General features: G+C 45.6%; 1 protein-coding gene across 1 annotated transcript in view; it reads right to left on the bottom strand.

The window, feature by feature from the left end:
- Positions 1-27019, bottom strand: part of LOC311134522 (myosin heavy chain, fast skeletal muscle-like) — a gene marked incomplete at both ends in the record, with an annotated part of 39572 nt that overhangs the window by 3791 nt on the left and 8762 nt on the right. The window contains 22 exons of the mRNA XM_084168225.1: positions 6587-6712; positions 6860-7063; positions 7284-7592; positions 7764-7888; positions 8190-8355; positions 8490-8673; positions 11206-11402; positions 14980-15098; positions 15310-15436; positions 15536-15925; positions 16625-16715; positions 16906-17051; positions 17138-17314; positions 17649-17891; positions 21805-22060; positions 22447-22583; positions 23655-23778; positions 24365-24482; positions 24588-24675; positions 24769-24833; positions 26303-26606; positions 26834-27004. Coding sequence (XP_084024351.1) covers positions 6587-6712; positions 6860-7063; positions 7284-7592; positions 7764-7888; positions 8190-8355; positions 8490-8673; positions 11206-11402; positions 14980-15098; positions 15310-15436; positions 15536-15925; positions 16625-16715; positions 16906-17051; positions 17138-17314; positions 17649-17891; positions 21805-22060; positions 22447-22583; positions 23655-23778; positions 24365-24482; positions 24588-24675; positions 24769-24833; positions 26303-26606; positions 26834-27004 — 3867 coding nt within the window. The remainder of the gene's footprint in view (positions 1-6586; positions 6713-6859; positions 7064-7283; positions 7593-7763; positions 7889-8189; positions 8356-8489; positions 8674-11205; positions 11403-14979; positions 15099-15309; positions 15437-15535; positions 15926-16624; positions 16716-16905; positions 17052-17137; positions 17315-17648; positions 17892-21804; positions 22061-22446; positions 22584-23654; positions 23779-24364; positions 24483-24587; positions 24676-24768; positions 24834-26302; positions 26607-26833; positions 27005-27019) is intronic.

Here is a 27019-nt window from a genome sequence, read left to right as displayed (position 1 = left end):
GAAAACCAGGCAAAGCTCATCACCCTTCTTCCCTACCGTGAAGCATGGTGGTGGCAGCATCATGCTATGGGGATCCTTTCAGCGGCAGGGAGACTGGTAAGTATAGAGGGAACCATGAATGGAGCAAAATACAGGCACACCTGATTCAGAGTGCAAGCGACCTTAGACTGGGGCAAAAATGTGCGCTCCAACAGGACAGTGACCACAAGCATACAGTCAAAGCAACACTGGAATGGCTTCAGAACAAACATTTGAAAGTCCAGCCAAAGCCCAGACTTGAATCCCATTGAAAATCAATGGAAAAACTTTAAGTTTTCTGTTCACATCCACTCCCCATATAACTTAACAGAGCTTGAGAAAATCTGCAAGGACAATGGGAGAAAATCCCAAAATCCAGATGTGCAAAGCTGATAGAGACATACCTGTCATGAGCCTCTCACTCCACCGGGTTACCACCTTAATTTTCTTCCACTCTGCTCACCACTCTCTCTACTCAGCCTAACTAGCTCCACCTGTCCCTGCTCTGCTCTGCTCTAATTACTCTGCCAGCTGCGCTGCATTACCCTCTACCTCTCCCAGTATTTAAGGCCCTGTCTTTCAGCTCTCCGGTGTCAGATCGTCTGCAAAGCTCACACCCGGAACCTGTTTGCTCGCGCTTCTGGCTCACCCTGGTTTTGTGACCCCGGACCTGCCTGATTTTTGGATACTCTTCTGCCCCAGGAGATCCAGACCTGCTTCTGCCATAACGACTCCTGACTACTCTTCAATCCCGGTAACTCTGACCAGCCTTCTGCCTTGCTACTACGTTTTTTGGATTTCCCTTGAACTGTACTGCTGCCTTGTTTCATTCCGCCCTGTTGTGTCTGTGTCTCCCCCCCCCCAGGACTTCTGGACCACCCACCACCGGCTTCATAGGACGCATCGCTGCCACTGGGGGGGGCACAGACCCAGCACATTGGACGGGATCCCTGTTACCCCTGGAGCCTTCATTCACTCCCTACTTCCCTTTTCCCTTAAGTTTTAATAAACTTTCTGGTGTGACGCAATTGTGGTCCTCTGGTCGTCTGTCTGAACCGTGACAGTACGATCTGACCATTATGGACTCAGCGCACACTTTCCCCGACATGGAAACCGATGAGCATGAGCAGCAGTTCCAGCAGCAGCAACAACAACTCGCCATGATCATTCAACTCCTCACCAACCTTACCCCAGCCAGTCTGCCCACCAGCCCTGCCCCCGAGTTACCTGCCCCGGTCATTGCAGCCGCTGCTCCGGAACCCAAGATTGGAAACCCCGAGCGGTTCAACGGCGATTCAACCCAGGTCCGGCCATTCCTGACTAGCTGCCGACTTCAGTTCTCCTTGCAGCCAAGGACCTTCGCCACGGAGGGGGCTAAAGTTGGGTATGCCATCACTCACCTGACGGGCCGAGCTCGACTCTGGGGAACAGCAGAGTTCGAACGTCAAACCCCCGCATGTGCAACCTTCGACCTGTTTGCTGAGGAGATGCTGAAGGTGTTTGACCTGGATTCACCAACCGCAGAGGCGTCTCGTGAACTGTTCAGTATTCGACAAGGCAGACGTACAGTCGCAGACCATTCCATCGACTTCCGAACCCTGGCTAGACGAAGTTCTTGGAACACACCATCGTTGGTGGACGCGTTCTTCCATAGTTTGGCTGACTATATCAAGGACGAGTTGGTCTCCCATGAACTGCCTTCCACTCTTGATGAAGCCATCGCACTGACTGTCAGGATCGACAGAAGGATACAGACCCGTCGTCGTGAGAGGGGGCGCCAAGGTCCACCTACTACCGGCATTCGGAGAGATCCGACTGGGCTCCTGTCATCTACTGCCACTCACCCAGGTCAGCTTGATCAGTCTGAGCCTATGGAGATTGGGCGAGCCTCTCTCACTCCTGCAGAGCGCCAGCGCCGCTTCACCTCAAACCTCTGCCTCTATTGTGGAGGTGATGGACATCGTGTGGTAACCTGCCCTTTAAAGGGCCGAAGCTCACCGGGCATAGGGGGAGTCCGGTTGAGTTCAATGACCATCCAGTCCTCCGACCGCAAACCCCTGCTGCAAGTTCACCTCCGCCTCTCTGACTCAACTCACACCCTGGCTGCTCTGGTGGATTCTGGCGCCGAAGCCAACATAATGGACATCAAGCTGGCACGCCAACTGGGACTGGAGAACCTCCGTTTGACACCTCCTATTCCTGCCCGGGCACTGGACGGACACTTACTCGGATCGGTCACTCATGTCACGGCCCCGGTCTCGATGGGTCTGTCCGGAAACCATCAAGAAACTATCCAGTTTCACCTGCTCCCCTCTCCAGGCCAACCCCTCATCCTGGGTTACCCATGGCTCCGCCGGCACAACCCTCAGCTCGACTGGGTGACCGGGGTGATCAGGGAGTGGGGAGAGGACTGCCACCGAACCTGCCTGCTTGCTGCCGCACTACCCCCTCGGCCAGTACCTACTAACTCCGCTCCTGACCTCTCCAATGTCCCAGAATGCTACCATGGTCTCAGAGAGGTGTTTAACAAAGCAAGAGCCACATCTCTGCCCCCTCACCGACCGTACGACTGTGCCATCGACCTCCTCCCTGGAACAGCCCCTCCAAAGGGTCGTCTTTATTCGTTGTCTGCTCCTGAAAGAAAGTCCATGGAGGACTACATCAATGGCTCTCTGTCCGCAGGATTAATCCGTTCATCTTCATCTCCTGCTGGTGCTGGCTTCTTCTTTGTGGGGAAGAAGGACGGATCTCTTCGCCCCTGCATCGACTACAGGGGACTCAACGACATCACAGTGAAGAACCGTTACCCTCTGCCTCTGCTCACCTCTGCTTTTGAGTTGCTCCAGGGAGCCACTGTTTTTACCAAGTTGGATCTCAGAAACGCTTACCACCTAGTGCGGATCCGGGAGGGAGATGAATGGAAAACCGCATTCAATACACCAACAGGCCACTACGAGTATCTGGTTATGCCTTTTGGTCTCACCAATGCTCCTGCTGTGTTCCAGGCTCTAGTGAATGATGTACTGCGGGACATGTTAAACAAGTTTGTCTTCGTTTACCTGGATGACATCTTAATCTACTCCAGAAACCTGTCTGAACACACCCGCCATGTCCAGCAAGTCCTTCATCGTCTTCTGGAGAATTCCCTCTACGCCAAGGCAGAGAAATGTGAGTTTCACGTCAAGACAGTGGCCTTCCTGGGGTACATAGTGGCAGAGGGAAGTATCCAAATGGATCCTGCCAAAGTATCAGCAGTCACTTCATGGCCAGTTCCGGAGAACAGAAAGAAGCTGCAACAGTTTCTGGGGTTTGCTAACTTCTATAGAAAGTTTATCCGGAACTACAGTACCGTTGCTGCCCCTCTCACTGCTCTAACCAGCACCAAGCAACCCTTCACCTGGACCCCAGCAGCCGACAAGGCCTTCAGTACCCTCAAGGTGAGGTTCACCTCCGCTCCCATCCTCCAGATGCCTGATGTGGACCGGCAATTCATTGTGGAGGTGGACGCCTCGGATGTGGGAGTTGGTGCTGTGATTTCTCAGTGGGCTGCGGAGGATAGGAAGCTCCATCCCTGTGCCTTTTTCTCACGTCGGTTGTCCCCCTCTGAGTGCAATTACGACATAGGGAACCGTGAGCTGCTGGCTGTGAAGCTTGCCTTGGAGGAGTGGCGTCACTGGCTGGAGGGGTCCACCATTCCATTTCTCGTTTGGACCGATCATAAGAACTTGGAGTACATCCGCACGGCCAAACGGTTGAACTCCAGGCAGTCCCGCTGGGCCCTGTTCTTCACCAGGTTTAATTTCACTCTGTCATACCGGCCTGGATCACGCAACACCAAGCCAGACGCCCTCTCCCGTCAATTCCAGAAGGATGACACCCCCTCCAAGGACCCTGTGTCGATTCTGCCAAGTCCCTGCATCGTTGCAGCTCTGACCTGGGCTGTTGAGGAACAGGTGCTGGAGGCTCTCCGTAACCAGCCAGGTCCCAGCACTTGCCCAGCTGACCGCCTTTTTGTCCCCGAAGACCTGAGGTCCCAGGTCGTTCAGTGGGGACATGACTCCCGCCTAGCTTGTCACCCTGGCTCCACCCGCACTTACAACCTGCTCGCCCAGAGGTTCTGGTGGCCCTCTCTGAGAAAGGATGTACGGGAATTCGTCCAAGCCTGCCCCATCTGCAACCAACACAAGTCGTCCTGCCAGCCCCCAGCCGGATTGCTGCAGCCCCTGCCTGTGCCCAGACGTCCCTGGTCTCACATCGCCCTTGACTTTGTCACGGGGCTGCCCCCTTCAAGTGGCATGACCGTCATTCTTACCATAGTTGACCGTTTCAGCAAGATGGCACACTTCATTTCCCTCCCCAAGCTCCCAACCGCCAAGGAGACCGCCCAGGTGGTCCTGGAACACGTCTTCCGGATCCACGGACTGCCAAGGGATGTAGTTTCTGACCGTGGTCCACAATTCTCCTCCGCTTTTTGGAAGGAGTTCTGTCACCTGCTGGGAGCCACAGTCAGTCTGACTTCCGGATTCCATCCCCAATCCAATGGGCAGTCAGAGCGGGCTAATCAGGAGCTCGAGAAGGCACTGCGATGCATGACTTCACGCAACCCCCACTCCTGGTCGCAGCAATTGACATGGGTGGAGTACGCACACAATTCTCTGACCTGCTCTGCCATCGGTATGTCCCCTTTCCAATGTGTTTATGGATACCAGCCTCCTCTATTTGCCAGCCAGGAAGAGGAGGTTACTTGCCCATCTGCACTTGCTTTTGCCCGTCGATGTCGCCGCACCTGGTCACAAGCCCGAGCCACACTCCTCAGATCCGTTGCCAGCTACACTACCGGGGCCAACCGTCGGAGAATTCCTGCTCCCACCTACCATGTTGGTCAAAGGGTGTGGTTGTCATCAAAGAACCTGCCACTCAGGGTGGAGTCGCAGAAGCTGGCACCTCGGTTCATTGGCCCATTCCCTATTATAAGAGTGATTAGCCCAACTGCTGTCCGGCTCCAACTGCCTAATTCCCTGAGGGTGCACCCCACTTTCCATGTGTCTAAGATTAAGCCCATCCATGAGAGTCCGCTGGTCCCTGCTGCGCCTTGTCCTCCTCCTCCACGGCTCGTCGATGGTGGTCTGGTTTACACCGTCCGCCGCCTGCTTCGGTCCAGACGGAGGGGTAGGGGTCTCCAGTACCTCATTGACTGGGAGGGCTATGGACCTGAGGAAAGGACCTGGGTGCCAGCTAGTCGGATTGTGGATAGGACTCTCATCACCGCTTTCCACCAACGGCATCCTGATCAACCTGCAATCCGTAGGGGCCGCCCCAGAGGGGTCCCTAACCGTCCTGCCCGCTCGGCTTCCTGTCCTGTGCCTGATCCTGTCTCGGGACCTGTCCCATCTCCCGACCACGGCCCTCCGGCTTCCTCCGAGGATGAGGACGTTCACTCGGACCGTTCGGAGGAGTTCTAGCCCTCCTCCGGCTCCCCTCCTCCCGCCCGGCGTGGTGTTGCTCTTGGGACTTCTGGGGCCGTCCCTTGGGGGGGGGGTTCTGTCATGAGCCTCTCACTCCACCGGGTTACCACCTTAATTTTCTTCCACTCTGCTCACCACTCTCTCTACTCAGCCTAACTAGCTCCACCTGTCCCTGCTCTGCTCTGCTCTAATTACTCTGCCAGCTGCGCTGCATTACCCTCTACCTCTCCCAGTATTTAAGGCCCTGTCTTTCAGCTCTCCGGTGTCAGATCGTCTGCAAAGCTCACACCCGGAACCTGTTTGCTCGCGCTTCTGGCTCACCCTGGTTTTGTGACCCCGGACCTGCCTGATTTTTGGATACTCTTCTGCCCCAGGAGATCCAGACCTGCTTCTGCCATAACGACTCCTGACTACTCTTCAATCCCGGTAACTCTGACCAGCCTTCTGCCTTGCTACTACGTTTTTTGGATTTCCCTTGAACTGTACTGCTGCCTTGTTTCATTCCGCCCTGTTGTGTCTGTGTCTCCCCCCCCCCAGGACTTCTGGACCACCCACCACCGGCTTCATAGGACGCATCGCTGCCACTGGGGGGGGCACAGACCCAGCACATTGGACGGGATCCCTGTTACCCCTGGAGCCTTCATTCACTCCCTACTTCCCTTTTCCCTTAAGTTTTAATAAACTTTCTGGTGTGACGCAATTGTGGTCCTCTGGTCGTCTGTCTGAACCGTGACAATACCCAAGACTAATCAAAGCTGTAATCGCTGCCAAAGGTGCTTCTACAAAGTATTGACTGTATTTCATTTATCACATTTCCAAAATTTCCTAAAAACATGTTTTCACTTTGTCATTATGGAGTTTTGTTTGTAGATTGGTGAAAAAATATGTAATCCATTTTGAATTCAGGCTGGAACAACAACATGTGGAATAAGTCAAGGGGTATGAGTACTTTCTGAAGGCAATAAATGTATTTATTAGGCTGTTAGAATCTACATTGGCTCAAACTGGGATGCCTCGAGGCTCAGCCATTCTAGTGTTAACCAGCCCAATTACCATTGGGGACAAATCAAGTTGCTGTAATTGAATAGATCAGAAGGACTCACGTCAGTGATGGCCTTCTTGGCCTTCTCCTCTGCATTCCTGGCTTCCTGGACGATGTCTTCCACCTCTCCCTGCACCTGCAGCAGGTCAGTCTCCAGCTTCTTCTTGGTGTTCAGAAGGCTGGTGTTCTGTGGGAAACAAGACAATTTGTTTGACTCTCAAGAGAACTTACATGTTATAAGGCAGAAGTTATGACATTTAAAAGCAAGCACTGTCGAATATCATGTGTGTAAATGGTATGTTTGGTTTCATAAGAAATAGATTTTGACCTGTACCTGGGAGTGTAGCAGTCCAACACGCTCGCTGGCGTCTACCAGCTCAGTCTCAGCCACTTTGCGGCCTCTCTCTGTCACCTCCAGAGCAACTCTCAGCTCCTCGATTTCAGCCACCATCAGACCGTTCCTGCGCTCCACCATGGCTGCCTGCTCCTTCATGTCCTCTGAGGCGCGGACGGCGTCATCAAGGTGCAATTGGGCATCCTGGGGTTCATAATGACAGGTTCATTAGGACTTGTGGAAGTAGGGGTGATAGGATCGGTGATAGAAATGTTTATTGGTAAGAATTTCCTCAATATCCCTACATTTCTACAGCATATTAGTCCAATCCATTCAATTCCTCTGTTCTATCCTTTTTTAAAGATTCACAAACAAATCCCTCCCCATGTTCAGGTTTTTGAGCCTGATGTCCCATTCCCTTTACCTTGAGCTGTCCCTGGACGTTCCTCAGCTGTTTCTGGGCCTCAGCCGCCTGGCGGTTGGCGTGGCTCAGCTGGACCTCCATCTCGTTCAGGTCTCCCTCCATCTTCTTCTTCACCCTCAGGGCGTCATTCCTGCTCCTGATCTCAGAGTCCAGGGTGCTCTGCATGGAGTCAGTCAACCTCTGGCTGTTCCTCTTGATCTGCTCCATCTCCTCGTCCTTCTCAGCCAGCTTCCTGTCCACCTCACCCTTGACCTGGTTCAGCTCCAGTTGCACACGCAGAATCTTGGATTCCTCGTGCTCCAGTGTGCCCTGGACAAGGAGAAGCAGTCAGGCGAATTGTGTTCAATACATTTGGACGTGAATAACACAAGCAATTAAATATATATGACTACAATAAACACCAATACAGGGAGCATTAGACTGTAGTTGGTATTGGCTCGTGTAACACTGCTTTTCCCATCAAACAGCTGTAGTTTGTACCTCAGCCTCCTCCAGAGCTGTCTGGATCTCAGACTTCTCTGTCTCCACGGTCTTCTTGGCCTTCTCCAGCTCATGGATGCTCTTGCCAGTCTCTCCGATCTGCTCAGTCAGGTCAGAGATCTCCTCTGCACACACAAACACAGGAGCAGTTTAGACTTGGGAGATTTTTTTGTGGATATTACCAATGCACTGAAGTTGACACTGAATCATAATAACAGATAATTCATTAACAGCACTTCATATGGTCTTGCAAATCTAATTGCCCTCCACTTCATTGGGTTGTTCGAAGGAACACCGATTACGAGCCCCAATAATATAATTTTATACTGTACATGAAAATTCAGAGATGGTGTAATAGTAATCTGGATGTCATTTTCAAAACACTAGTCAAACATGAGCAAAATAGATCTGCTGTCAGATCCTCACGTTGCAGGTTCTTGTTCTCTCTCTTCAGAGTCTCCAGATGATCCAGAGCCTCCTCGTAGGAGTTCTTCATTTTGAATAGTTCAGTGCTCATTGAGCGAGCCTCCTTCTGAACTCCTTCCAGCTCAGCCTGGCCCTCCTCATACTTCTGCTTCCACTCTGACAGAACCTAGGGAAATCCATGGGATTTTCATTAGAACTCATTGATGGAGTTTTGAATCAGGAATATTGTACAATTACACTACAACTGATCATATAGCAGACAGAAAATATCCCCCTAGGGTGAGGTTTATTCATTTTCACCTTGTCAAAGTTCCTCTGCTTCTTGTCAAGGTTGGAGGCCATTGCGTTAGCTCGCTCAACATCAATCATGAGGTCCTCCACCTCTCCCTGCAGCCTCTGCTTGGTCTTCTCCAGGGAGGCGCACTTGGCGTTAACTGCCTCGATGGTCTCCTCAGCCTCCTGCAGACGCTGAGCTAGCTTCTTCCTATTGGACAACAGAGGGTGGTTTTATAGGGCTAGCTTCTTCCTATTGGACAACAGAGGGTGGTTTTATAGTGAATAATTTGTTCCAAACAAATGTTACAATACTTATTGACATTTTCTCAGAGCCCCCTACCACTAGTCTCTCTAGACATCCGGGTTGCCTCCAACAATGTTCCAATGTTCCAGGCTAACACCTCTGTACATAATAGAATGGAAGTTTAGAACTATGTCACTGCCTACATCACTACCCACTGGGCACAAACTGGTTAAATCAACATTGTTTCAACATCATTTGTCAATGTATTGTTACATGGAAAATACATTGGATTTGAAAAAAAGTTATTAACAAACAATTTTTTTGAGGGTGACAATTCAACTACAGGATTACATCAACATGGTTATATTTTCAACACTGACAAACCTTTTATAAAATATGTTGAATTTGTACCTTTGAAACAACATCAGATCTTCAACATAATATCCACTATAAGAAAAAAAAACTATAGGCTGGGCAGCACCTCCTACTGGAGAGTTGATCTATCTACAACTACCCTTTGGTCTCCCATCCAGGGTTTTAACCAAGCCCTGCTTGGCTTTCATATTTGTTACAGACTGTTACCAATGTGCTATCGTGAGAATGATTGTTGAGAAATCTCCACTTAATAGATTCACTGTTGCTATCAAAGTCATTCCAAAGGGTAGGTTTAACAGGGCAAATGAAATGTAACCATATTTTATCAGTCATATCATCAATGATGCAATTTAGGCCTTTGAGAAGTCATCAACAGCTATTGTTTAAATTTAACCCAGGATTCAACTAAAAATAGACATATAGGCCTAGGGTTTCAAGCTTTGGTTGCTTTCAAATGGAATCCGCAAGTTAGCAAAATAATATGTTGGATTCATGTCTCCATCTCAAGTCTCTCAACCAAAAATCTAAGTTAAAGAATGACTAAATCAAATCCTTTAAAGTTTGATTTAGACCTATTAATTAACATTGATTTTTGGTTGAAATGGAGACATGAATCCAACATTTCAATTATTAATTTGTAGACAAACTGGAATTCAAGCCAGACACACTTCAATATTACTTTTGTAAGACAGCCTAACATGAAGCTAGTAACTATCTTACAAACTAATGTAACAGTATTTATTCAACCTTACAATGAGTATCACATCCATGGCCACATTTTGAGGTTACTGTAACAATAAATGTCTTCTTATGTAATCACAGAAAGCGTTCAGGGTCGCAGGTCTGTGGAAATCTTCACAATTGCTATAATAATCTGCACAGAATCTCAAACGGCATTGATCACTTTACATTTACATATTAGACATTTAGCAGACGCACTTATCCAGAGCGACTTACAGGTAGTGAGTGCATAATTTAAAAAATATATACTGGCCCCCCGTGGGAATCGAACCCACAACCCTGGCGTTGCAAGCACCATGCTCTACCAACTGAACTACACAGGGATCACGTGCACTATGTACTTCAATGTCATCTCAACTAGCTGAAATCCAGGTAATTTGGTTGTGCAATTTGATCAAGCATATTGATAACGTTAAGGGCTCTATTCAATCAGATCCGACATCCAGATTTAAGCCGACATCCAGATAGCGGTTGTTTTGGCGGTGTCGGAGGTGGAACTGCCTTAGAGCTGTCCAATCCACAAGCATCTCCTGGCATTATACCTAAAGCGGACATTGCCATTGGCTGCATGGAGTCGCATTAATCTCATTCAGCCCTGTTTACAAGTTTGAACACTGGAAATTAGGCTGATAGAAATCCTCATTATTTAGTTTAATGATTTTCAATTTGAGCGTCATTATTTCTATATAGCCCACACTTTCTCGTTCTGAACTTGTATCGCAAGTGGGATGGGTGTGGCTTTGTGACAATGATCAAGAGCAGCTGCTCACCGATTTGACAATTCCAACGCAGTTACACTTTCGACACCGCCAAAAAATCAGCTATGTGGGTGTCGGCTATCACCGGTTAACGCTTGATCTGATTGATTTTATTTATATTTTTTATAAAGAAACAAAATATGACATTGGATTCCCATTTTAACTTTGGTGTACTTTTAAATGATTGAAAGCACAGTGATAACCCATTTAGGTGACAACTAAATAAAACAATCAGACATTGATTTTCAATTGTAATTTGGTTGTGATTTTAGATGGTTGAAAGCATCAAACTCTTAGCTGTCTTTTTGAGTGGGTGAAAATGTGCTGGAATCTCATTGATCAATGTATCTACCAAATATTACCCAAATTCTCCACATTGAAATGACGTGGTCTGCCCAGTGGGTACCTTATCGGTTTGAATAAAATACCAAATAGTAGCTAGCAAGATGGAGATCACAGGGGTTATTTTTAAGAGGACCCACCCCACTTTTATTTTTCTTATTGAAGTTGCCAAGAAACCAGACCACACCGCTGTTGCCTAGGGTGTGGGTTTACGAGACTACCCTACCGCCATCACCATCCACACCCTATATGTGAGTTGTTGCTGTTGCGTGCGACTCACTTGGCCTCCTCCAGCTCCTCTGTGCGCTGAATGGCATCAGTTTCATACTTAGTCCTCCACTGAGCCACCTCGCTGTTGGCCTTGGACATGCCGCGTTGCAGCTCTGCCTTGGCCTCCTGCTCCTCCTCAAACTGCTCCCTCAGGAGGTCACAGTCATGGCGGGCAGACTGGACACCATGGGCCAGTGCGTTTTTAGCCTGTGAGAGAGAAAGGGAAAAACAGAGAGATTAGAGAGATAGTAAAACAAATGAAAGTAGATGGCGCTGCAGTGGATAGTGGACATTTTGCGGGATTCTGACCAATTCTGCTGTTTTTTTTAATGCTGATCTTAACTTTTTTGTACGTAATGTCTCCGCCATCATTTCCTTCTGGACATCAGAACAGCGATCACTTGCCTCGATTTGGATGAAGATTTCTACTTCAACGAATCGGAAGCTCTGGGCCTTCTGCTTACTTCGGACCAGGGCCTAATCCCTGGGACTCGAAAGTGGCGGTGAAAAAGAGGCAGGTGAGGCGGCCTCCTAACGAGATTACGTCGGCGAACAAATAGACCGCCATTGCCCTCTGTTCTGGGTTAGGGTTAGGGTTAGGATAGACCGCCGTTGCCCTCTGTTCTGTTGGAGAATGTGCAGTCACTGGCAAACAAACTGGATCAACTCCGTCCTATCAATGGGACCTGAAGAACTGTAATATTCTATGTTTCTCAGAGTCTTGGCTGAACAAGGACATGGACACCCTGGACCCACTCCAATTCACATACCGCCCCAACAGATCCACAGATGATGCAATCTCTACTGCACTCCACACTGCCCTCTCCCACCTGGACAAAAAGAACACCTATGTGAGAATGCTGTTCATTGACTACAGCTAAGCATTCAACACCATAGTGCCCTCCAAGCTCATCACTAAGCTCAGGACCCTGAGACTTTCTGACGGGCCGCCCCCAGGTTTTGAGGGTAGGCAACAACACATCCGCCACACTGACCCTCAATACAGGGGCCCCTCGGGTGTGTGCTTAGTCCCCACCTGTACTCCCTGTTCTAAACATCAGCAAGACAAAGAAGCTGATCGTGGACTAGAGGAAACAGAGAGCAGAGCACGCTCCCATCCATATCAAACAGAAATTTGCATCCTGTAGCACTAACTCCAAAAAGTTTTGGGACACTGTAAAGTCCATGGAGAATAAGAGCACTTCCTCCCAGAGGCTAGGAAACACTATCACCACCGATTAATCTACAATAATCGAGAATTTCAACAAGCATTTTGCTACGGCTGGCCATGCGTTCCACCTGGCTACCACTACCCCGGCCACCAACTCTGCACCCTCCGCTGAAATTTGCCAATGCCCCCCCCTGCTTCTCCTTCACACAAATTCAGACAGCTGATGTTCTGAAAGAGCTGCAAAATCTGGACCCCTACAAATCAGCTGGGCTAGACAATCTGGACCCTTTCTTTCTAAAACTAGCCGCCGAAATTGTCGCAACCCCTATTACTAGCCTGTTCAACCACTCTTTCGTAACGTCTGAGATCCCCAGAGATTCGAAAGCTGCTGCGGTCATCCCCCTCTTCAAAGTACATGTCCAGGCCCATCTGAAGTTTGCTAGAGTGCATTTGGATGATCCAGAAGAGGATTGGGAGCAGAGCATATGAGCGGAGTGGAGCGGTGAGAATCTCAGCTCCTCGCTCACGGAGCTGTTCACCCCTCCGCTCCCCCCGCTCAAAGCCACATCAGGCCAGTCCGCTCATTATCGCTCAGCGCTCAACGCAGTTTGCATCGCGCTCCACTCAAATCGCCCCCCGCTCACTCCAAAAAAGGAACAAAATCTGCATGTATTTCACTTTTAGCTTAAACCACAGCCTTACTTTATCTCCCCGAATTTGTTGCATACAGACTCATCTCGGATTATCCATTCTGTCTTGAAACGGGGATCTAACACTGACGCTAAAATGAGATGTTAATCAGTATAGTATATTCCATAGCGAATTGACACGTTGTTTGCCAATGTTTCTGCAAAAGCAGCGATGCCCATTGGAAGTGCAGCGTGAGTGTAATCGGTGAGCAGGGATTTGATTTCTGTGACAGCAGGGAGGATCATCCCCAGGTTCCCCAGCTCCTTCTGCATTTTGTCTGTGAGGTCTGCTAGTGGTGTCAGCACACTGACAAGGTACGTCAGCTGCCGTACTTGATTCAGGGTGATGTTAGCAACGTTAGACTTGAGTTTGTTTTGCCATAACGGGTCTTTTTGGAACAACCGGATGAACGACTGAATCATCCGCAGCTGGCTGCTCCATCGAATGGCGCAGGCATTTGTGGGGCGGACACCTAATTGGTCGGTTTCCTCTGTGCTCTTGCGTACACTTTTCACCAGGTGCCCGACTTTCACTAACAGCCTATTAATGTTGTCGTGCTCGTTAACTGCGTTTTTGATCGCCAGCTGAAGCATGTGAATGGGGCATCTCAGATGTAAATTTGACAGTAAAGTACTGATTTATCATAGTTTCTTGGGGGGGTGTAGCCCGGTTGAGCTGCGCTGGCGAAGTGTTGCATCCCTTCGCATTCTCCTTTACTCAGCGGTTCATAGTCCATGAAAATCATTTTAAAAAATGCTACATCCAGCTCTCTTTTTCTCTCCCTTGTTATGGTTGGGCCTTTGCATGCAGTGAATACACTTTTGAATTCCTCAACCCTTTTCTCTTGTTGCTGCTGCTGCTCCTCTCGCTCTATAAAATACAAATTCATGGACGACACAAATTAAATTAAACAGATGGATTCTGGGTCAGGCTTGAGCATGCTTCAGACTCGTGGTGTGAGCGAGCGAAATTGGAGCGGGACATAGGGCGACACTCCGTCCTTTTAAAAATGTCGCTCTGCGCTCTGTTCAAAATCCGTCCGCTCACGCTCCACGCTCGCTCCCGCTCCACTCCGCTCATATGATCTGATTGGGAGAATGTCATATGGTCAGATGAAACCAAAATATAACTTTTTGGTAAAAACTCAACTCGTCGTGTTTGGAGGACAAAGAATGTTGAGTTGAATCCAAAGAACACCATACCTACTGCGCTTTGGGGCAGTTTTTCGGCAAAGGGACCAGGACGACTGATCCGTGTAAAGGAAAGAATGAATGGGGCCATGTATCGTGAGATTTTGAGTGAAAACCTCCTTCCATCAGCAAGGGCATTGAAGATGAAACGTGGCTGGGTCTTTCAGCATGACATTGATCCCAAACACACCGCCCGGGCAACGATGGAGTGGCTTCGTAAGAAGCATTTCAAGGTCCCGGAGTGGCCTAGCCAGTCTCCAGATCTCAACCCCATAGAAAATCTTTGGAGGGAGTTGAAAGTCCGTGTTGCCCAGCGACAGCCCCAAAACATCACTGCTCTAGAGGAGATCTGCATGGAGGAATGGGCCAAAATACCAGCAACAGTGTGTGAAAACCTTGTGAAGACTTACAGAAAACGTTTGAACTGTGTCATTGCCAACAAAGGGTATACAACAAAGTATTGAGAAACTTTTGTTATTGACCAAATACTTATTTTCCACCATAATTTGCAAATAAATGCATAAAAAATCCTACAATGTGATTTTCTGGATTTTTTTTTTCATTTTGTCTGTCATAGTTGACGTGTACCTATGATGAAAATTACAGGCCTCTCTCATCTTTTTAAGTGGGAGAACTTGCACAATTGGTGGCTGACTAAATACTTTTTTCCCCCACTGTATGTAGATATTTCTCTAAACTCTGTGGTTGGTGGAGTCCATATTGGGTCCCTTACCTTGACCTCCTCCTCAATCTGCCTCTTCAGCTCCTCCACCTGCTGGGTGAAGGCCTGTTTGCCTCTGGTTAGCTGAGACACCAGGGCTTCCTTCTCCTCCAGCTGGCGGCCAAACTCACCTGCAGAGATAGAGGGACATCTTGTTAATGGTTTCTCTGTTCTCTATGATTGAAAATGTTTTTTAGGTATTGTAGGGCAATGTTAGGTGGTGAATAGTACAATAGAAACTATGCGATAATATATTCAATTTATCAGATGCTTTTATCCAAATATTTTAATGTGGACTAGACTTAAGGAAAACATTGGTTTGTTGTTAATTGTTGATGGTACCATTTTCTGTCAGAAGTCTGGCCCTCTGTCCACTGATGTCGTTAACCTGGCGAAGATTCTCATCATTCTTAGTCTTGATCTCACTCAGCTGGTCCTCAAGAGTACGGCACATCTTCTCCAGATTGCCCTGTTAGTGAAACATGTACCATTATTACTTCAGTTCACGTGAATGGTAATGTAGTTGACCCTCCTCAACACTGCCTGACCAAAACACATCACTACTCACCTTAGCCTTGGCGATGGTGTCCATGTTGCTGGAGAGGTCATCAATCTCCATCTTGTACTCACTCTTCTCCTTCTCCAGCTTCTGCTTGACGCGCTGCAGATTGTCAATCTGCTCCCCAAGCTCAGCCACACTGTCGGCCTGCTTCTTGCGCAGAGCGGCGGCTGTGGCCTCATGCTGCAGGGTGGACTCTTCAAGATCACGACGCAGCTTCTGGAACTCAGCCTCGCGCTTCTTGTTCATCTCAATCTGAGCAGCAGTGGCACCTCCGGCCTCCTCTAGCCTTTCGCTGATCTCCTCAAGTTCCCTGGAGAGATCAGCCCTCTGCTTCTCAACTTTGGCCCTGGCAGCACGCTCAGCCTCAATTTCTTCTTCCAGCTCCTCAATACGGGCCTAAAGCAGGGGGCAGGAGCAGCGGGGAATGAACACTACAATAAAGTTGAAACATTGGAACCTCACAAAATAATAATAGGATGTATATTTTGCATAAATATGTTGAAACAAAGTCAGTTACACTAATATATTCAATAGACAGTGTCCCATGCAGGAACCAAACCCACAGCAGTAGAATCTACCCATAGAGTTAGATAGAGGACTCTGGATGGATGGAACCCATTTTAGGACATTGCCATTGAGGGCTTCCACCATTTTAAAGTAGTTAACTGGGCCAATGATTAGAGGGTTGTCTTTTTCAAACTGTGTTGCCTATGTTTAGAAAATGTCTTTAAGCTATAACACCACCATCTTGTGGCAGCAATAAATTAATGACAAGATTTTGCTCAGGACTCCAGCACTGCAGGTGGCGGTAAATCACAAATATTAGGTTTACACTTTTTTCAAGCACAAAAGAAGAAGACAATCGACTACGTTAAAATTGAGCTGTCCATGCTGTCACAGGGGCCATAATGTCACAGATAAAGTATTAGTTCTCTATCTAACTCTACGGAAGCACCATCATAACATCAGTAAGAAGCAGCAGCAAGAAACACCATCTTCCAGCCTACTGAGCCATCAGAAGCCACCAGTAGAAAGGTGTGCTACCAGGAGATGATTCAGGTGCTTTCCTGTACTGGAGCTTATATCCTGTTGTACCTGGAGTTCCTTGATCTTCTTCTGCAGCTGAGCTCCCAGAGACTGCTCATCCTCAATCTTGCTGAGGAGCTGGGTGGTCTCAAAGTCCTTCCTAAGAAACACAAACACGTAGATTGCAGAGTTGGTTTTGGTTTCGATAGTTTAAAGACAGAGAATCATACCATTCACTTTGCTTTTAAAAATCACATGCAAATGCTAATTCATAATTACAAGAATTAGTCAAGAACCCCCATTATGTTGATCAATGTAGTAGGTAATAATGCAGCCATTTGTTTGTTTACTTCTTGATTTTCTCATCAGACTGCTGCTTGTCATTCTCCAGGTCCATTATGGACTCCTGGGTCAGTTTCAGATCTCCCTCCAGCTTTCTCTTGGCTCTCTCAAGGTCCATACGGAGCTTCTTCTCTTGCTCCAGAGAACCCTCAAGCTACAACATAAAAACACACATATATTGTTCAAATCCAAACAACTGAAGATAATGCCATCATGGCCAAAATGTCAAACTCCACTCACGTCATCCACTTGCTGTTCCATCTTGGTCTTGGCTTTGGTCAGAGTGTTGACTTTGTCTTCTTCTGCCTGCAGGTCGTCCAGTGTCTGCTGGTGGGCCTCTTGGAGGGCTTTCTTCTCCTTGGTCAGCTTGGCAACACTCTCATCCATAGATGCCATCTCCTCTGTCAGGTTTTTAACCTGAAAACGGTCACAACAAAATGTGTCTTTGGTCACTTCACCATAAAGGGGAGATTTAGTTTGAAATCTATTGCATTCATTTCATTCAGATTAGAAATGTATCAACAAGTGCTGTACTATTGATTCAACACTAGATGGCAGTGTGCTGAATGGAAGTCATAAACAAGGGGGAGCCGAATATGCAATGAATGTGGGGAGTACCCCGCAACTGAAATTCAACAATTTTTCCTGCACCCAGAATACGACTTGAATTCCATTTCTGTTAAGCTATGTCTTGAGTTGATTACTATTTTGATTCTTGTTTGGTTAGACTGTCTATGGTAAGACACGAGACCTTGTTTTCAGTGGCGTGCTTCTCCTTCTCCACTTTGGCCAGGGTGAGCTCCAGGTCATCAATGTCCTTCTTCAGCTCAGAGCACTCATCCTCCAGCTTCCTCTTCTTGGCTGTCAACTCAGCGTTCATTTCCTCCTCATCCTCCAGCCTCTCGGTCGTCTCTTTGAGTTTGGCCTCCAGCTGGATCTTGCTCTTGATGAGCCCCTCGCACCTTTCCTCAGCATCGTTCAGATTCTCTGATTCCTGTTTTCAGAACAGGAAGAAAAATCTGTGTCCTCACTTTCTGTATGAAAATATAGACTAACATTTGTCAAAGAGGGCAAAGCAAATCAACATAAATTCATGAAATGTGTATATATATATAAACATGAGCAATAAAAATTAGTGAGTTAGCCACATACAGGTAACAGCCAAAATAAAGGAAACATATTGAAAGCAGGTGCTTCCACACAGGTGTGGTTCCTGAATTAAATAAGAAATACATTTCCCATGATGCTTAGGGTCATGTATAGAAATGGGTTAGGGTTACCATGGCTAGAAGACGAGATCTCAGTGACTCAAAGGAGCATAGGGGGTTTAAAGTGTGTGTGTGTGTGTGTGTGTGTGTGTGTGTGTGTGTGTGTGTGTGTGTGTGTGTGTGTGTGTGTGTGTGTGTGTGTGTGTGTGTGTGTGTGTGTGTGTGTGTGTGTGTGTGTGTGTGTGTGTGTGTGTGTGTGTGTGTGTGATTGGAGTGGTGCCTGAGACAGTTTTTTCCACCACCATCAACAGAACACCAAATGGAATTTATTGTGGAAGAATGGTGTCGCATCCCTGCAATAGAGTTCTAGACACTTGTAGAATCAGTCACACTTTATTTGGATAGTCCGAACTATGATTATTCAACACTGGAACTCTTCCAAGTCAAGGTAAGGTTTTATTCATTTATTGCCACCAGGGACCACTGATGTAACTGCTAAACTGCTTGCTGCTAACTGTACACTGTACTGCATGATTGTAGCAGGTTTACTAACGTGTTAGTTCTAGTAGCTATGTTGACTATGATGTGACGACGATGTAGTCTGTTTGTGGCGGTTAGCAGTCATGATATGAAGGTTTGGTTTGGAAAGTTTTTTTTGCCTGGTCACAGACAGCCGATGTGAGCAAAGTGATCATGCTGATTTTATATGGCTGCTATAAAAATGAACTGTGTTTGTTATAATGTTCAAGTGTTTAAAATGTTGAACGTTTAGGATGTAATGGGAGCAAAAAGTTAGGTTGGAGTGAGATTAAAATTGATTGGAGTAAGAAAGGTTAATGTTTAAAAATTAATGTTTTAAAAGGTAATGTTAATAAAGCATATTAAGGGTGCCCTGGATATCCCCAGGTCAGAGCAGCCAGGAGGAGGCAGGGAGGGGGGCATCCTGTGAAGGTGCACGTCTTAACTAGGTGAGGAAAAAAGGTGGGGGCTAGTTGGTGCTGATAAAGCACCTTTTGAGAAATGGCCACATTAGGTGTCAACCACTGAATGCGCCATCGGGGCAGGTGTTAGCCACGATGAGTTAGCAGAATATGAGGAGTAGGGTATAAAAGAGGCAGGAGTTTTGGGAGATTTTTGGGACTCTCTTTGAGCTTGTTAGAAGAACATGTTGCCTGCTGGAAGAAGATATTTGCTGTAGCTTTTTAGCTTAAGATAGGTTTTTATTTTTATTATACCTATATCTTTTATTTATTCTTAAAATATTAAAGTAAATTCTAGGAGGAATCCTTAAGGTTACCTCATTGATAGAAGGGTTAAAGTAGCTGCTAGAATTGTTTTAGACACCAACTGAGGGACTGATCATCCTGAGGGGGAGACAAAAAGCTGTTTATAAGTTGTAGAAGGTAAGAATCTGTTTTTCTTGTTATTAAATATTGTGCTTCTCATAAAATTGTAATAGACAAAAAATATTTTATTGGCACACACCAATGAGGGTTTAGTTAAGGGCGCTAGAGGTGTCTATCAATTTAATCCACTGTTGATTTTAGCTTATCATTGATTGGTGATATTGATTTGTGATTTTTAGCTTTTACAAAAGGTATTGGGAAGTTCTGAAGATCATCAGGCACCCCCACATGGAGTTGACCAAGTGACAGCCTTATTCTAACCGGCACATCAAAACAATGTACAAGACGTTGGGCTATTGTATTAGTAGCTAGCTATATTGCTATAAAAATATTGGTCCACATTCTAGCTACTGTCCATCACTGATACAGGCAAGATTTGCTTTCCTTGGCTCCCTACAAAAAGCTTTAGGGCCAAATGTTATATTGGTTGTCTAGTAGCCAGCTAGTGGGGATTCTTGTAAACATTACAGCTAGGTTACTCCAGCTGTTGTTTAGTTAGCTAGATAGCTAGCCAGGTAGCTAACAAGCTAGCTACATTTTGAGTGCAGTCGCTAGCTAGCTAGCTAGTTACTAACTACCTAATCTCTACTCTTCAGATGAGGTTTTCAGAAAAATAGCTGAATAGTGGCTAGCTAACATAGTTACAGGTAACATTACTCTTATACTTGAACCAATTATCCCAAGTTGCTAATAGTTACCAGTAGCTACCTGGCTTGCTAGCATTATTGGTCTAGGGAGTAGGTTAACTAGCCTCTAACTTCACCAGTAAAACTCCAGTATTACAGCTACAACTCTGTATTCATCCTTGATAATTCAGTTCCGTTGCAGAAGACGGAGGAGGAGAGTGGATGGTCCTCCGCCTTGTCATAGCTAGCTGTGCTGTGCTCCGTAGCAATTAGCAAAGCTACCCTGACCCTGGCTTTTTTGGTTTGTTTAAACGGAGTGTGGGCTGTGCCAGAAACCGTATGGGCTGTGCACTCGGAGGAAGGTGGAGATGTGCTATGTGAATTAATCAATATTTATAAGGAGTCATATGTCGGAGTTTGGAGTGTGAAACTAAACGAGCATTTCCGCACTAGGATCGGAATTACATCCAAGTCGTGGCGGCAACTTCCTCTGGAGGGGTCCTTTAAGAAACGTTATGTTTGGGTTTCCTTTATTTTAGCAGTTATCACTACTTCACACTGTACGCCTGTGTTCATCAAATCAAATGTTTTTTGTCATATACGCCGAATGCAACAGGTGTAGACTTTACCGTGATATGCTAACTTATGAGCCCTTAACCAACAATGCAGAGTTAAGAAGAAAATTAGCAAAGACAAATAGAAAATAGTAACACAATAAATAACAATAACGAGGCTATATACAAGGAGTACCAGTACAGAGTCAATGTGCAGGGGTACCAGGTAGTTGAGGTAATACAGAATGTAAATGTGGGTAGGGGTAAAAGTGACTAGGCAATCAGGATAGATAATAAACAGAGTAGCAGCAGTGTTGGTAGTTGAGGTAATATGTACATGTAGGTAGGGGTAAAAGTAACTAGTCAATCAGGATAGATAATAAACAGAGTAGCAGCAGTGTTGGTAGTTGAGGGAATATGTACATGTAGGTAGGGGTAAAAGTGACTAGTCAATCAGGATAGATAATAAACAGAGTAGCAGCAGTGTTGGTAGTTGAGGTAATATGTACATGTAGGTAGGGGTAAAAGTGACTAGTCAATCAGGATAGATAATAAACAGAGTAGCAGCAGTGTTGGTAGTTGAGGGAATATGTACATGTAGGTAGGGGTAAAAGTAACTAGTCAATCAGGATAGATAATAAACAGAGTAGCAGCAGTGTTGGTAGTTGAGGTAATATGTACATGTAGGTAGGGGTAAAAGTGACTAGTCAATCAGGATAGATAATAAACAGAGTAGCAGCAGTGTTGGTAGTTGAGGGAATATGTACATGTAGGTAGGGGTAAAAGTGACTAGTCAATCAGGATAGATAATAAACAGAGTAGCAGCAGTGTTGGTAGTTGAGGTAATATGTACATGTAGGTAGGGGTAAAAGTGACTAGTCAATCAGGATAGATAATAAACAGAGTAGCAGCAGTGTTGGTAGTTGAGGTAATATGTACATGTAGGTAGGGGTAAAAGTGACTAGTCAATCAGGATAGATAATAAACAGAGTAGCAGCAGTGTATGTGGAGAGTGTGAAAGTGTGTGTGTGTGTGTCTGTCTGCTTGCATGTGTCTCTGTGTGTGTATCATGTGTGTGTAAATGTACTCTTATGAAGGTTGTTGCTCACTCACAGATGCGTTTTGGAGTGCCAGGTCATTCTTCTCCTGCAGCAGGGTCACCATCTTCTCCTCCAACTCCTTCTTCTTGGCCAGAGCCTTGGCCAGGTCTGTCTGCATCTTCTCATAGTTCTCCTTCATGTTGGCCATCTCCTTCTCAGTCTCAGCACTCTTCAGTAGGGGCTTGATCTTGAAGTACACCTTCATCCATGGCCAGGTTTTTACATTCATGAATGAGCGGATGTTGTACTGGATGGAGTAGACGGCATCTCTGGTCAACAGAAAGGATAAAGTGGTATGGTGACTGACAAGCTACATTCTGCGAGAGGAAGAACAACAAAACTGTATACAGCTGAGGAAGGCGGCAAGGGAAAGGTAACCTCTCTTAAATTCATAGACAGCGCTCTATATTCAAGGACTTACAGGTCATGCTAAGCTCATGAGGCATTTCATATTCTTCAAGAATCAATGGGTAAATATGACACATTTAAATGACAATTGAACAGCTTGCCAAATCCTAAACTGCAGCTTTAATAGAACATTATAAGACGTACTTTCTCATTGTGAACAACTCACAGCATATACAGTATGGAATCATAATTCATTACATACAGGTGGTTGACAGGAAGCTTTGCCAAGATGTCTGCTATTCCTCACCTCCTCTCCATCATCTTGGTGAACTCTCTCCTCATGAGGAATCCACGGCTGAGAGCCTGGACCATGCCGACCAGAGAGGCCAGCTTCTCATCTCTCATCTCCTCCAGGACACCCAGCAGACCGGCTTTGAAGAACACCTGAGCCACATGTAAACATGGTCAATTAGGGCGCCAGTCAGATGGTGGCAGATAGAAAGTTTCAATCAAAAGAGAGGAACAACACCACAAACAGACCATGGGATAGTGTGTTCATAAGTTGTAAGGTATATCTCAAGGCCATCAGACTGTTAAATAGCCATCACTAGCCGGCTACCACCTGGTTACATCTCAAGGCCATCAGACTGTTAAATAGCCATCACTAGCCGGCTACCACCTGGTTACATCTCAAGGCCATCAGACTGTTAAATAGCCATCACTAGCCGGCTACCACCTGGTTACATCTCAAGGCCATCAGACTGTTAAATAGCCATCACTAGCCGGCTACCACCCGGTTACTCTACCCTGCACCTTAGAGGCTGCTGCCCTATGTACATAGACATGGAATCACTGGCCACTTTAATAATGGAACACTAGTCACTTTAATAATGTTTACATACTGCTTTACTCATCTCATATATATATATATATATATATATATATATACTGTATTATATTCTACTGTATTTTAGTCAATGCCACTCCAAAATTGCTCAATCTAATATTTATAAATGTCTTAATTCCATTCTTTTACTTTTAGATTTGTGTGTATTGTTGTGTATTGTTAGATACTACTGCACTGTTGGAGCTAGGAACACAAGCATTTCGCTACACCCGCAATAACATCTGCTAAATATGTGTATATGACCAATAACATTTGATTTGATTTGTATTGTACAGTTGTAGATGAATAATGTAAACCGATACAGATAACTGCAGCCATACCACTGTAACACAATGCACAGGTTAATTCATCTCTTCTTTACTTGAAGAAAACAACAGTACAATGTTTCTCCACCTTCTTATATTAGCTTCATGAAGAAGAAAGACTAACAGGGTGGAGAGATCAACTGGAGAGATCAACTGGAGAGATCAACTGGAGAGATCAACTGGAGAGATCAACTGGAGAGATCAACTGGATAGATCAACTGGAGAGATTTTGAGTGGTAAGGGTTTACATGATAATTGAAGTTGTGTTTTGTTGTCAGCTTTTGCTGGGGGTATTTGACTGACCTTGGTGTGTCCAAACTTGTAATCCTCGTGATTCACATCAATGGACCCAAGCAGCTTCTCAGAAGCCTTCTTGTTGTCCATGAACTGGCCTTCGGGGATGACACTGGCATTCAGTACTTTATACCTGAATGAGGAGACATGTTTAACATATGTCAAGTTGCAATAGGTTGGTTATATTACGTTAAAGGAAAGCATATTCTGATGCAGGGAAAACCTTTAGAGTAGATATATTCCGTGGTTTTGTGTGTGCGTGCGGGGGACCAGTACGAAAAGGATATATTTTTTACCAGGTGAGTTGACTGAGAACACATTCTCATTTCCAGCAACAACCTGGGGAATAGTTACAGGGGAGAGGAATGAACCAATTGGAAACAGGATGATTAGGTGGTCAGATTGGAGATGAAGCCAGGAGACCGGGGGTTAATAACACCCGCGCTGTTACGTTACATGCCATGGGATTTTGAATGTCCACAGAGAGTCAGGACACCCGTTTAACTGCCCTGGCGCATTGGGATCTCCTCAGAGCAGAGGGAAGAGCGCCCTCTACTGGCCTTCCAACACCACTTCCAGCAGCATCTGGTCTCCCATCCAGGACCAATCCCTGCTTAGCTTCAGAGGCAAGCCAGCAGTGGGAAGCAGGGTGTTATGCTGCTGGACAACAGCATCTGCTAAATGACTCAAATGTAAATGTAATGTGAATGTGTGTGTACCTCTGCTTGAAGTCAGCATAGATGATTCTGCTGGGGAAGCCCTTCCTGCAGATCCTGATACCCTCCAGTACACCGTTACACCTGAGCTGGTGGATAACCAGGAAGTTCTCCATCAGACCTGGAAAAACAAACCAAGTCTCTTTTAATACTCAGAAACTCGTTCAAGATTGTGCTCGTTAAGATTACTGATAACATATAATATTTAACTCAATATTTCTTGTACCTGGAGTCTTTGACTCGTTGGGGATCAGGCAGCGCACAAAGTGAGGATGAGTGCTCCTCAAGTTGGTCATCAGCTTGCCCAAGTTCTCCTGTAAGAGGGTTACAAACCTTGTTTTCATTAGTAATTTATGATAATCAATGCACTATTTGAAGGACTGAAAATACACATGTCAAAAGCTCACCCTGAACTGGGAGGATACAGTCTGCATGGAACCACCCTTCTTCTTGCCCCCTTTCTTGCTTGTATCTGTTAAAATGGGGAAAAGTAAGAGATCATTATAAACTAAACAATCTCGGGTTAACTTCACATTTATCTTAATGCAAATGTTGCCAATGAGGTTATGTAAAATAACACCCTGGGTATGAGTAAATGAACCCAGGGAATAACACTGAGAAATGTGATACATTCAAAGACTTTAAAGAAAATGTGGGTCTGAGTTGTAACTACCCACTGGGCACAAACGGGTTAAAGCGATGTTGTTTCAACGTAATTTTTCAATGTATTGTGACGTGGAATCTACGTGGAAAATACACTGGATTTGAAAAAGTAATCAACTATTGTTTTGAAGGTGAAATTTCATACACAGGACTATGTCATCATTGTAACCAATTTCAACATAGAAAAACCTTGTATAAAATATGTTGAATTTGTACCTTTGAAACAACGTTATATCCTCTATCAGAAAAAAACAGTAGGCTGGGCAGCACCTCCTACTGGAGAGTTGATCTATCTACAGCTACCCTTTGGTCTCCCATCCAGGGTTTTATCCAAGCCCTACTTAGCTTTGATATTTGTCACTGACTATTACCAATGTGCTATCAGGAGAATGATGATTGAGCTTTCTCTTAATAACTAAATATATGAACTGTTGCTATCAAAAACAATTCGAAAGGGTAGGTTTAAAAGAGAAAATTAAATGTAACAATACTTTATAAGTCATATATCATCAATGATGCTACTTAGGCCTATATAACATTAGGGAAGTCATCTACCCAGGGTTCAAATTCTACCCAGGGTTCAAATTCTACCCAGGGTTCTACCCAGGGTTCAACTGAAAATAGATAATAAATATAGGCCTAGGGTTTCAAGCTTTGGTGGATTTCAAATGTAATCTTCAAGTTAATCATTAAGATGTTCAATTCACGTCTCCATCTCAACCAAAAATGGAAGTTAAGTAATATGACTAAACCAAATATTTGTACTTATCCATGTTTTACTTAACTCTTATTTTTCTTTAAACTGCATTGTTGGTTAAGGGCTTGTAAGGAAGCATTTCACTGTAAGGTCTACACCTGTTGTATTCGGCGCATGTGACAAATACAATTGGATTTGATTTGATTTGAATATGAATAATTAATATGTTGGATTGACATCTCAATCTCAACCAAGAATCAAGTTAAAGAATAGGACTAAATCAAATCAAACTTTATTTAAAGTGCATTTTAAGTTTGATTGGATTTTTGGTTTGGATGGAGACGTGAATCCACCATATCAATGATTAATTTGAAGACAAACTGGAGGTAAAGGCAGATGAAATCAGTGGCACAGAGGGAACTATCCAAGCAGAAGATACTCTGTTGATATTTGTTTGCGTTGACAACCAAGAACAATTCAATATGCAGTTTGTCTACAAATGAACACCACGTCATTTCAACTTCCAAGTGTGCCCAGTGGGTATTGCTCAATTCAATATTTTGATGTGATGCTAGTCTTACCCTCAGGTGGGGCAGCAACATACAGGGTAGCCAACAGTTTCACTGAGGACTTCCCGTACAGCTGAAGAACTGAGTCGTTCAGGGGGTCCTTGTTCTTGTCCAGCCAGCCAGTGATGTTGTAGTCCACCGTGCCGGCGTAGTGCACCAGGGAGAAGTGGGCCTCTGCCTTGCCTTTGGCAGGCTTGGGCTTCTCAAATGCCTGGTTTTTGCCAAGATGCTGGTCGTAAAGCTTGTTCTTGAATGTAGTGTCTGAAGACTTGGGGAACATGCACTCCTCTTCAAGGATGGAGAAGATGCCCATTGGCTTCACGAAAACAGATGTATATCAAATTAGTGACATTTACATTTAGAATCACATGTATTCCTTTACCAAACATACTATTATAGGATTATATTCATTTAGGGGCATATCATAGGAAACATACCGAGTTCGCAACAGACAGATGTATTGTACCACTGTGATAATATCTCACAAAGCGCTCCCTATGAGCTATGGTGATGCGGTCCATTTTAATTTCACAGACAGCTTACCTTCTCAATAAGCTCAATGCAGGCAGCCAAGTCCATGCCGAAGTCAATGAAGGCCCAGACTATTCCCTCCTTCTTGTACTCCTCTTGCTCCAGGACGAACATGGTGTGGTTGAAAAACTGTTGCAGTTTCTCATTGGTGAAGTTGATGCACAGCTGCTCCATGCTGTTGTACTGTTGATGGAATTT

Source organism: Coregonus lavaretus (assembly GCF_964263955.1).
Source record: "Coregonus lavaretus genome assembly, chromosome: 1".
Taxonomy (NCBI): domain Eukaryota; kingdom Metazoa; phylum Chordata; class Actinopteri; order Salmoniformes; family Salmonidae; genus Coregonus; species Coregonus lavaretus.
This window is presented reverse-complemented; position numbering and strand designations above follow the sequence as displayed.